An 11,508-nucleotide genomic window follows, 5' to 3' on the forward strand; every position below is an offset into this window, starting at 1 on the left:
GCTGGTGGAGATGATTTGAAATCACGTCTCAAACTACGTTATGAGGTTTCACTGGTACTATCCCGACCCATCTCGTCAATGCCGACGAACAATTGGTAACGATAATTGGTGGACTGCAACATCATGACGAAGGTAGTGGAGATGAATGGGGTCACTACGACTAAAATGGAGTTGGAGGCCAATACATCAGGTATCTACTTTCAGTTGCAAAGCCGTTTCTTCATAGAACAGCAGTAACTCATAGACACTGCTAAGTTCAGTACCAGCTGCCCAAAAAGGCTGGTCGGACTGGAGCGACAAAGGGCAAAAAGATGGTACATACAGATGGAATCAAACCACCGATGTTGGACGAACAGGGAATCGAACCCTGGACCACTCCCAGATTATTCAAATGAATCATGCTAAGGGAGTATTATACCACTAAACCATTCGCCCGAACGATTTCTGATTGGTTGAGATACTGCTTCCCTGTTGAGCCCTATGATTGAACCTCAGTGGAAGAGAACTCCATTACAGCAACAGCTACAACTAATTAATAACATAACCGCCGTCAACCATCATCGCAGCTCCCTGCACAAAACTAGCTTTACTGCTTGCAAGAAACAATATGCAATCAGCAACTTCCTGAGGGCTGCCCATGCGTCCCATCGGAGCGATGTTGATGGCGGGACTCAAGACATCAGCTTGAGGCCGGGTCATCGCTGTGTCGATAAGACCAGGGCAAACAGCGTTTACTCGGATGAGATCCTTGGAGTACTGTGCAAGTCAGTCATGCTAGCAAGTCAGGTGTTAAGGAGATACATACATCTATAGCATCGCATCTTGTCATGCTAATCACGGCTGCTTTGCTCCCGCAATAGGCCGCTACAGTTAGTAACGGTTAGTGTTTGATTCAGATCTGAAGCCTATATCGACACTTACGTGCTGCTGGGCGACCAACCACTCCCAATTGTGAGGCTATGTTGACGATGCTTCCTCGAACTCCGGGTCTTCCGTCATGAGTAGGTAGAGGGTCTTGCTTAAGCATACATTTGATGGCAGCGCGAGATGATAGCCAACATCCCCGATAGTTGACATTGTTGATCATATCGAATTCCTCAACGGAAGACTCATGAGACCTTTTGTTATTACTCAACACACCTATGATACGATCAGTCGTCGACGACGAACTTTTCAGTAGCAAGACAACTCTTACCAGCACCATTGACAACATAATCTACTCTGCCGAATGTTTCAATAGTTTCACTGTAGAGCCTCTCAATGTCCTCCTGTTTGGAGATGTCTGTTGGCACAGCGAGGACCTGAACATCCTGGAAGGTCTCTTTAATGGCCAGGTCTGTGTCATTGAGCTTTTTCGCATCGCGGTCAACTATAACAATTTTCTTGCATCCTTCCCGTGCAAATGATAAAGCTGTCTCGCGTCCAATACCTTACAACGAGTCAGCTGAATACGGCAAAGGTGAGAGGGTCCTTACCCGAGGCCGCCCCAGTCACGAGCGCAACGCCATTGAAGATCGGCATATTGATTGATTGTAAGAATTTGTTAACAGCAATTTGGAATGGCGATAGAATAGATTGAGGGGGCTCTTTACGTGGCGATACCGGCCTACTTCTTATCTCACAGTCACAGTCGTAAAGGGTACCGACGGAGATGGATACCAGACATGGGGGCACTAAGCTCCAACGTTATCGTTATCGGTGTTATCTTATCACAGAAGTGGAGTTACTCCAACAGATGGATGGAGTGACTTGGAGTCGCCCTCCAAGACCCTCCACCAATCGACCCTGTGCAGGGTAGGGACATTGTCATGAGCATCTTCAGTTTTAACACGCTTTACATCAATCATCAGGTGATGAAACGGATTCTTACCTGTAAGCTCAAGCGTACTCTTAATCGCTATGGTCTGAAGTCTTAACCTTGAAACGATTGTATCACTAAATAGGAGGATATTGGCGGGAAAGATGAAACACGAAAGTAGAATTTTTGCCCGCTGGCAGAGAGCTTTTGCAGACAATTTAACAGCGCACTGCTGGTGGGCCCAACAAGACCTCAACGAACAATGTGTTTATAAAAGTTCTCTGCTTATAACTATATTGCAGAGTTCAATTCTACGAGAAAAATTCGTCCATGAATGATGGCAGCAATGTGTCGTTTTGCGCTCTCGTCCAACACGCAAACTTGCTTCACAGTCCATGTGTAAGAAAACTCCGAGCTGCGCAGGCGAGCGACAAGATTAGCCTCCTCTGAAGATCATATCCTAATGTCAATCGCTTATCAATGACCGTTATCTGACAGCTCGGTAACGAGATATTGATGGGTCCCGCGTCACACCACTGCACAGTCATACATACAATCTGACACGAGACTCCACCGCAGCCAGGACACAGTGAGGCGGAAACGAGCCATATCCGCATTTACGCCTGCGAGATCGGCTTTCTTGTGGAAACCCATTTCTAGAAGAGCCTCAAGTTGAGTCCAGTATCTTTGATATCCTCTCTCTGTATTTCCGGGATCTTGGGAAACTGTGTGTGATACGCGACGCGTCTCCTATTGAAGATATGAGACGCGAACTGCTCATCAACGCGACACACCAGAGAGATGGGACACAGATACTGTGCCGCGCCATGGTTATCCAGCTGCCTCTACTTGATCAGACAATCATCCTCAAGAGAGCGAATTATCGACATGGCATTCCCATCCGGTCCACATCCACAATCTGCCGTCTTCCTCCTTCTACGTTGACAAGTTAGCGCACGATCGGCTCCGACAATTCAAATCGGCTCAGGCCCCGCTTGACCAGATTCAGACTCTCTCGAATCCGGGGAAAGGGTCAAAGGAAGACGAAACAAGTAAGATCATCCATTTCCCCCGCATTCGAAGTCTCTAGACCGTTACATTAAGCAAAAAACACGAATTAAAACGAAGTATTTTGATGCACGAAAAGTGAGATTCTGTGCTTGCGGCTGCATTGCGGAACTCGTGATGCGGATCCCCCATGTCGGATGGTGGGGCACTGAACTGACTTGATCGTACGTGACCTTGAACCTGGAAGTTATATAAAGAGGCTGCTGATCGCCATCTCTGGACCAGAGGAAAAGAGAAATTTGAAGATTATGAGACTACCGACTGCTACATTTACAAAAGTTTTTAATCAACAATTCCGTGGGCCTGTATCCAGGAACATAAATCGGTCTTTTTACGCCACCATGAGAGCTGCTAGGTATTACGGTATCAAGGACATTCGTGTCGAGCAGGTCCCTGAGCCTTCAGTGCAGCCCGGACAAGTCAAGGTCAGTATCTCTCATTATGTCACTCGTGTGAAGATGCTGATAATGACAGGTTGCTCCTAAATATGTTGGCATCTGCGGCACAGGTAAGGATACAAGTTCAACACCCAACCAAATGCAATGCTGACGGATACCAGATCTGCACGAATATCTCGGAGGACCCAACTTCTGCCCAACCAAACCTCACCCTCTCACATCAGAAAGCATCCCCGTGACACTCGGTCATGAATTCTCAGGAATTATCTCCGAAGTTGGGCCCGGCGTAACCGGCTTCGAAGTAGGTCAGCCCTGCGCAGTCCAACCAACCCTCTTCTGCGGCCACTGCGCTGCATGCCACACCAGCGCCGAGAACGTCTGCCACACTGGCGGTTTCCTCAGACTCTCTGGTGGCGGCGGCGGTCTTTCCGAGTCAGTCTGTGTGAACGCGACGCACGTCTTTGCGTTGCCAAAGGATCTGCCGCTCGAGATCGGAGCACTTGTCGAGCCTCTTTCCGTGGCGTGGCATGCCATGTCTGCAGCGTCGGAGATCAACGAAAAGTCCAAGGTTGCCATTTTGGGAGGTGGGCCAATTGGTCTGGCCATGATTTTGTGCTTGAAGGCCAAGGGGGTTAGTGAGATCATCGTCTCTGAAGTTGCCTCGTCGAGACAAGAGTTTGCAAGGCAGTTTGGTGCCACCACGGTTGTGAACCCGATCAAAGAGGACCTCAAAGAGATCGCGCTTGGCCTGACTGGTGGTTTGGGCGCTGATGTCGTTTTCGATTGCGCCGGTGTACCGGCGAGGTGAGATTTCTTACACTACGCTCTGTGAACATACTAACAGTGAATAGTGTCAAAGGTGCTTTCGAAGTTGTGAGAACAAGAGGTACTGTTGTGAACATTGCTATCTGGGAGAAGGAGATTCCCTTTAACCCTAATTGGTTGACCTTTAAGGAGAGTGCCTATAAATCCGTTTTGGGATACCAACGGGAGGACTTTCAGGCGGTCATCGATAACCTTGCTTCAGGTGCAATCAAGCCTCATCAAATGATCACTAGAAAGATCAAGATGGAGAACATTGTTGAGGATGGTATCAAAGCGTTGATCACAGATAAGGATAACCAAGTCAAGATCCTGGTGGATGTTGATGACAAATGAACAAACATGAAGAAAACAAGTAAGAAGGAGTTTGTGGAGTTCAAATAGGTAGTTGCAGAGAGATAGCAAGTATTGTTCTAGGTCATAGTATTTGCATGTCCAATGTTACTCATGTCCTTCTATGGTGACCTCAAGGTTCACCACTATAATGCCCCCAACTACACGAATTGACGCTTGCTAAATGAAAGATGAATGCCCTCAAAGTCACTGTCATCATCCGAGTCCCGCTTTCGCTTCGTAGTAGACGAGTTCAAAATTTCAGTCACTTCCGACTCTTCTGAAGTAGTTGATCCATTATCGTCTTCGCCTTCTCCATGCTGTCCATCATTAGAGTGCACCGTGCCAGAAGCTTTTGACTGACCATCAGCGTCAACCAGCTGAGGTGCCACCAAAGTCTCAGCCGTCAGATCAACATAGCTCCACTCAACTTCGAAATTATTTCCCGCTAGGACGTGCATGAACCATAGTGCTAGGTTTACGGTCCAAATGTCGAGGGACGGTCTCTGACCCTTGCTGTAGTTCTCCCAGGGAATAGAGACGTATTCCATAAGCCCGTTATTGATGAGCTCGTTTCTTAGCAAACTAATGTTTTGCGATTTGTTGCCTAACATTGTCAGTCATTGAAAGATTGAAGCCGTGGATTGGCCAAGACTTACTGGACTTGTCCTCTCGCGGCATGATGCGAAAAATGAAAGCTTCCTCAGCCGTCAAGATGCATCCATATCGGCACATATGCTGGATGCAATAGGTGTAAGCCTGTCTGATAGGCCAAGCAGAATTATCATTTGTCTTGCTTCTAATGAAGCACCCAGAGTTATCAAGAAGTCCGCCTTTAAAGACACGTTCACTTTTCCATTTAGTTGAGATCTTGTACTCTTTTGGGAATCTCTCTTGGGAAGTAGAGATCGTTATGTCGTCAGCTTTAGACGAGGCCGGCCTTGATGCAATAGACCCGGAATCCGGTTGAAGTCTCGACAACGATTGTAGTCTCTTATTTGTTGCTTTTGAAGACCGTTTGCGTAAGGGCTGATGCCGCTTCTTTTCTTCCTGTTGGGGAGGAGAGGGGTATACCTCTTTGCTTGATGGGGGATCGCCTTTGCTCCAGATGACGGGGTGGAAAAGATCCTGAATCGGATCAAGGGCGGCAGTGACAATTGACTTGTTCCACTTATGGATTAGATCTCTGGTATCATCCTCATTACGTATAATGCAGTCAGCTTGTGAGTGAAGTCTTGGATATGGATCAAGAGTTCGGCCTCTGCGACAGGCCTCTTTCAGCAAAACTCCGCCGAAGACATCTTTTAAAATATTAACGTCTTCCAGTTCTTCCCATCTCTTTATTTGTTTAGGCCAGTAATAGAGGGGACTTCGGGAATTTGTCTTGCTCTTGGGTATTTGGTGGCTGACGGATGGGTTTGGGTGCGTAAGTAGCTCGAGTATCGACGTCGCAGGGGACGACAGGGCCATCTTGATGTGAGACAAGCAGGGATGATGTGATTGCTATACGTGGCACAGCTGGAATGCGGCAATGCACCATGCTCGAACAGAGTCTGTTCATTTTCATTGAAGGGCACATTACGCGCTTTTAAAGTGTCCAGACAGCCATATCAGGCTGTGGACATTTCAGTTCCTTCCATCTTGTTCATTCGCCCACCACGGAGCTGAACTCTGCATGTTGATGTTGGTGATATCTCTGCAGCATTGCCACCCATGTTAGCCACTCACAGACCACGCGATCCCTCCACAGATGCTGCAATGCTGCATGAAAACCTGATTATCGCTAAAAGCGGCCCGACGCGCATACGGATGATGGCCGCCAGCTATAAGGGTGCCAGTGGGCGAGGGTTAATGGTATGCCCGCATTTATCACAAACACCCCGTCTTGTTCCCTCCAGCTCCTTCAGTATGCCCAGAAAACGACGTGTTTTATCTTTGCCTCAGAAGCTACCACCGTGCGACGGGCCAAAGCTCAATATCTTTCCATATCATAAATCGCGCATTCAATGGCTTGAGAGACTTGATGAAGATGACGACGTGACCTCAAGCCAAGGTTATGTGTTCCGGGCTCTCATTCGAGGCCGCGAGTACGCAGTAAAAGTAGTATGTATCGACCAGAGCCTTTAATACTTCGTCCCTTTTCCGAACATGTTCTCTGATAACGGCTCAAATGACAGTTCAAGTTCTTTGACCCTATGAGTACCGAGTACTTCTGGGGGCCACTATTAGGTGAAGACACATCTCTTGACACTGCCGCCTACTATACCGATCCGTTTTATGCAGAATGCCGAGCATATGGTCGAATACGCGAAGCTATGGACAGAAGGATTCTCAAATCAGATGTGGCTGTTGCCAGTCACGGATTCTTCTTCCTCGAATTAAAAGACCAGGAAGCTTTACAGAATCGTGATATTGATCTCGGACTGGATTCGGTTGACATCAATTATCAAAGGTCCACGATCGGAGGGTTGAGAGCCAGAGCTATCGTCAAAGATGTTGCATCTCCAGAAAGTGGCATCACCTCGACGAACATGAGAAGGATCCTTGGTAAACTCGTCTCAATGAACAAAGCAGGGATATATAATATGGACATACGCATCGACAACTTCCGTGATGGACGGCTAGTAGATTTTGGATCTTCTTGGACAGAGCCTCATGCTCTTCTGGGCTCCTTGAGCTATGAAGCTGCTACGGAATCAAAGTTAGCGGATCGGGTGATGTTTGAACAAATGATTGAAGATGAAGAGCTCATGAACAGTGGGGAGGTTAAAGCGATACATCATATGCAGCTGAGATCACAAGTCCAACGACATTGATGATGGGTTTTGTTCGAATTGCATACGGATATTCAATGATGCCTCCAATTATTGAACCTAGCCTAGAGCGCTTCTCGACATCTCCTAATGGAGCATATTAGATAAGAACAGAATGAATGCTGGAATGGCTTGTGGAAACATCCTACTTGTCGGTTGCATCAGCATTGGCAATGTAAAGAGTGCCGCTGACACTAAAATTAGTAGCCGCGGGCCTCGTTTGCTATAATTAGACACGTACATACATGCAGATTCAGCAGCATACACCCACCTCGATGGTGCGATACGCGACATACTCTCTTGAAAGCTGCCCCCCACGCCTAGCTATTCTAATATATTCCTTACTAGGCGCCAAGATATGTTAGAGGCTCTCATTGACGAACTTCTGTCCAGGGCGGAATAAAATAATAGCATACGCCGTGAATAATACAGGCAGTCCCATCAGCAACCCAGTGTATCCAGTGCCAACCTGGGAAGCGGCTTCCAACAAATGCACCCATACATCTCGTGGGATTTAGCCCTGCACCGCCATATCCATATCGCGCGAAAGCACTAGCAAAGCTCATGGTCCCGACACTCAATCCTACCATGAAAGGTCCCAGTGCCGGGCCAATGATCTTGGCTTGTCGAGGGTCCAGACCAACACCAAAAGCGAGGAATAGGAGAAGGGTAGCCGATACTAGCTCGACGACAAATATCTCCCTTGGCGGGACGATATCCGTGAACAACCAGCATCCGCCGACTTTGAAGTCTCGACCTCCCCAGCTTGCCCTGACTAATAAGCCTGCCAGGGCTCCGCCGCCGATCTGAGCTGCGACGTAGAGTATCAAACGTGGCAGTGAACATAGACGAGCGCAGAAAGTCGCAAAGGTAATCAGAGGGTTGAAATGAGCACCGGAAATCGCTCCAAAAGAGGTGACGAAGAGCGTTATGAAGATTAGGTTGGTTATGCCGCCAATGAGAGGTCCCAGGAAAGCAGCATTGTCAAAGCTACCGAATCGCTGTGTTGGGGCAGCTGGAGCGGTATCCGGAGAGATGTTTACCCATATCGTTATGTACACAAACAGTAGAGTACCTGATGTTGGTCAGTCAAGAAATTGAGGCTGATTGAGGAAGTTTGGTACCAATTCCTTCAATAAGCGCTGCTTTCCATAAATCCAGATTCTTGATCGGACGCATGTCCATCAACTCTCGGAACGACATGTGCGGCGTTGCATCTGGTGCATGGTGCAGTAAATGGTCGTCTTTGGATGTTCCTCCTTCGACAACGTACGCTTGATTGGCACCGAGTCTTCCAGCGAAGGGTTGACTGTTGCTTCGATAACGAGGACCTGAAGGCTCCGGGCTGGGCCTGGCTTCGACATCGCTGCTGTCGCGTGCATTCCGGCGGTTCGTCGTTGCCATCTTTGCAATGATCCGTGATTCAACACTGGGTTTGCAGTGAATGAGTTCTGAGATATTTCAAGGTAGACATTGCCGTCAGGTGATATGCGTGTGGCACCAGCGGCCGCTCCCTGTTGGATGTAGCGAGGTTTCGCCGATATTGCATTGTAATGAGTTTTGAGATCATACGAGAGTCGCTAGTAGCGTCTTACACATACTGACAATTGCTGACCAACGCTTACAGAATGGGGCCATCAGCCGCGGCAAACTGGCGTTGGCCAGATTCACATTTCATTGGGCGATAGCCAGGTTTACCATACCTAGCGCCGTTCCGGGACAGCCAGAGTTGAAATCCGATTTCTTCAAATCCGTTTCATGAGAAACGTGTCACGGGTATCAAGCGGCACGTCGGTGGAGGCTTCTCACAGACCCAGTGGCTCAAGCAAGAAGACCAGATGGGCGAAACGATCAGAGCACTCCTGACCCAGCTTCGCAAAAAGCCCGCAAACATCGTCATCCCGTTGCACGATTGGTTCAGCTTCTGGTCGTTCGATACCTTGACCTCTCTAGCCTTTAGCAAAACCCGAGGCTACTTGCAAGCTGGCGCGGATATAGACAGTATCTTTCCCAGCGCGGCTGAACGTTTCAGGCATTGGAGAATCTGGGCACTGGCGCCGCAATTGGAATCCCTGCTATTAAGAATTGGTTTATGCAGAGGGCACAAACGACTTCGACTCCCATCGCACAATTGGCTATGGAAAGGATCCGAGATCGAAATGCAGAGGAAAAGAACGCGACAGCGAGAGATCTTCTGGGAAGATATTTGGCTGCAAGTCAGGCGGTTCCCGACGTGATTGAAGATGTGATTGCTCTGACTATCGTCTTACAACAGGAACTGCCATAGCTAACCGAAATTCCATATTCCAACTAGATTATTCCTCATCCAGGCAGATCAGAATCACAACTTTGGGAGTTTCGACCCATGCAATAACCACTTGATTCCCTCCACTGTATCATTTGTTCTCTTTTCAACCTGTTTGTTCAACTGAGGGAAGAATTCCCAGAAATGATGGGGTAGACCAGGATACAAATCCAGTCGTGTGGAGATGCTGTGTTCCTGGAGAATCCGCTCGTAAATGATACTCTCGTCCCTCAAGCCGTCAAGCCCGCAGACTTGAAAGTACGTGGGAGGAATTCCCGTGTGTCCTGATGGATGCACAGCAGGCACTGCGATCGGCGAGCTCGGATCTGGCTTGTATGCAGCTGCAAATATCTTAGTTTCTCTGCAACACCATGTCTCGGGTGTTCTTACCAACGAATGCGCGAGCAAGTTCCTCTGGAGGTATGGTCACGTCTTTGTTCTGCTCGTGACTGACGTAATCGTCCTTGTACTTCTCAGGAACGCATGGTGGAGGAAGAAGAGGTCCGACACCGAGAAACTGCCCGGTGACCTTTGCAGGAGATCCCAGGTCACGGTTCAGATACACCACGCCGTTGGCAATGTTTGCTCCGGCGGAAGTGCCTCCGATGACAAGGCCTGCTGAAGGGGACGCTGAAGGGTGAAGTTGCGTTGGATTTTGAGCGATCTGTCCAAGGTCAGTGCTTTTTACCAACAACAGCTGGTAGATACAATTACTTACCCAATGTAAAGCATCCACTCCATCATGAATAGCCTGAGGGAACGGATGTTCCGGAGCAAGGCGGTAGTCGAGGCAGACTATGATGATACCAGCCTTGACCGCCAAGATTCTGTTGGACTGCATATCATCATGGCGCGTGCCCAGACAGAAGCCGCCACCATGGAAGAACAAAAAGATAGGAAGTTCATCTCCAGGGACGACATCTGATGGAGCATAAACATAGGCAAGAATACTGCTGCCGTCACGAACGGGTATCTCGATATCACGCTCGGTCAGGTTCGGAGGAGGGCCTCCTAGCGCATCTCGCGCCTCATTTTTGTGCTTGTTCGATGTGGCTCGAAGGGTTGGTATGTCGACATTGGCCGGAAGCGGCGGAGGGCTGCTGGACTTTAAGATCTATTAGTGTGCATTGTTAGTGCTGTTCTCCTCCGACTTTTGGCGGGGGAGGGGACATGCCTCGAGAAACTCGGGGTCTGGCTGAGCGCTGGCAAGGATTTCCAGACTAGGAGCCATTTTGGACAGTTTAGGGGACGTGTTAGACTCGAATCAGCCAGGCTGGGCGATAGTCATAAATACATACAGCTGTGCGCAAACTGGCAAATGAGCCTCCACGTAATTCACCACGGACATGAAAAGACCGCGATTGACCGGGCCCACCACTGGAACTAACGAACATGGCGCAACAAGGGCCCTCGGCTAAGGCCAATCAACGGATGAATCGGTAGATTGAGCTTCGGGTGCCCACATACATTCCCCCGCAAACGACAAATCTGGGGAGCAGTTGATGCAACCTGCTCCAAACTCAACTTTGTTGTACGTTGGATCGCGACACTCCATCCATTGATCACATATTCCACACGCTCAGTATGACACAAGGCGAGGCACAACGTACGACTCCACCTGAGACGTGGAAGGGCCACCGCGCCTGTTTCGAGTGCAGACGGTATGTGAGCCTTTCCGTACAGCTTCTCGATTGACGCAAGCTAATCCCCCCAAACAGGAAGAAGACGCGATGTAGGTTATGACTTACAGACTCCGAGTGCGAACTGACGAGGCCCAGGTGACATGAGAAAACCCAACTGCGGTTTGTGTACAAGAACCGGCCAATCCTGCACATTTCCAACAAAGCGAAAGACCCCGCAACGTCGTCGTCAGGAGAGCCAGATTGACTCACAGAAGCTTGGTAAGCCCAGAGCAGCGCGGCGAAGCAACGGCTGAGTACTGACGCGTGAAGCAGAACGTCTCGTCAGTCT

At 48.9% G+C, this 11,508-nt stretch overlaps 6 protein-coding genes and 1 non-coding gene across 7 annotated transcripts; 1 reads left to right on the plus strand and 6 right to left on the minus strand.

Moving 5' to 3' along the window:
* Positions 1–345: 345 nt before the first annotated feature.
* On the minus strand, positions 346–435 carry J7337_013293. The gene has a single exon. It is a non-coding gene; the product is annotated as a tRNA-Ala (tRNA).
* A 93-nt stretch (positions 436–528) lies between these two features.
* Positions 529–1,087, minus strand: J7337_013294 (uncharacterized protein; the record flags this gene model as incomplete). Its single annotated transcript, XM_044830786.1, has 3 exons — positions 529–756; positions 806–864; positions 922–1,087. The coding sequence occupies 3 exons, from the start codon at positions 1,085–1,087 to the stop codon at positions 529–531; spliced, it is 453 nt and encodes a 150-aa protein (XP_044674061.1).
* Positions 1,088–1,151: 64 nt separating this feature from the next.
* On the minus strand, positions 1,152–1,521 carry J7337_013295 (uncharacterized protein; the record flags this gene model as incomplete). Its single annotated transcript, XM_044830787.1, has 2 exons — positions 1,152–1,369; positions 1,476–1,521. 2 exons carry the CDS (start codon positions 1,519–1,521, stop codon positions 1,152–1,154), a joined length of 264 nt encoding a protein of 87 aa, XP_044674062.1.
* Positions 1,522–3,207: 1,686 nt separating this feature from the next.
* J7337_013296 (uncharacterized protein) lies at positions 3,208–4,422 on the plus strand (the record flags this gene model as incomplete). Its single annotated transcript, XM_044830788.1, has 4 exons — positions 3,208–3,291; positions 3,341–3,374; positions 3,426–4,068; positions 4,116–4,422. 4 exons carry the CDS (start codon positions 3,208–3,210, stop codon positions 4,420–4,422), a joined length of 1,068 nt encoding a protein of 355 aa, XP_044674063.1.
* Positions 4,423–4,580: 158 nt separating this feature from the next.
* Positions 4,581–5,100, minus strand: J7337_013297 (uncharacterized protein; the record flags this gene model as incomplete). Its single annotated transcript, XM_044830789.1, has 2 exons — positions 4,581–5,026; positions 5,079–5,100. The coding sequence occupies 2 exons, from the start codon at positions 5,098–5,100 to the stop codon at positions 4,581–4,583; spliced, it is 468 nt and encodes a 155-aa protein (XP_044674064.1).
* A 2,277-nt stretch (positions 5,101–7,377) lies between these two features.
* J7337_013298 (uncharacterized protein) lies at positions 7,378–8,636 on the minus strand (the record flags this gene model as incomplete). Its single annotated transcript, XM_044830790.1, has 4 exons — positions 7,378–7,455; positions 7,529–7,552; positions 7,649–8,307; positions 8,357–8,636. 4 exons carry the CDS (start codon positions 8,634–8,636, stop codon positions 7,378–7,380), a joined length of 1,041 nt encoding a protein of 346 aa, XP_044674065.1.
* A 1,253-nt stretch (positions 8,637–9,889) lies between these two features.
* Positions 9,890–10,768, minus strand: J7337_013299 (uncharacterized protein; the record flags this gene model as incomplete). Its single annotated transcript, XM_044830791.1, has 3 exons — positions 9,890–10,201; positions 10,256–10,637; positions 10,689–10,768. 3 exons carry the CDS (start codon positions 10,766–10,768, stop codon positions 9,890–9,892), a joined length of 774 nt encoding a protein of 257 aa, XP_044674066.1.
* Positions 10,769–11,508: the final 740 nt, after the last annotated feature.

Source organism: Fusarium musae, chromosome 11 (assembly GCF_019915245.1).
Source record: "Fusarium musae strain F31 chromosome 11, whole genome shotgun sequence".
In the NCBI taxonomy this organism is placed as follows: Eukaryota; Fungi; Ascomycota; class Sordariomycetes; order Hypocreales; family Nectriaceae; genus Fusarium; species Fusarium musae.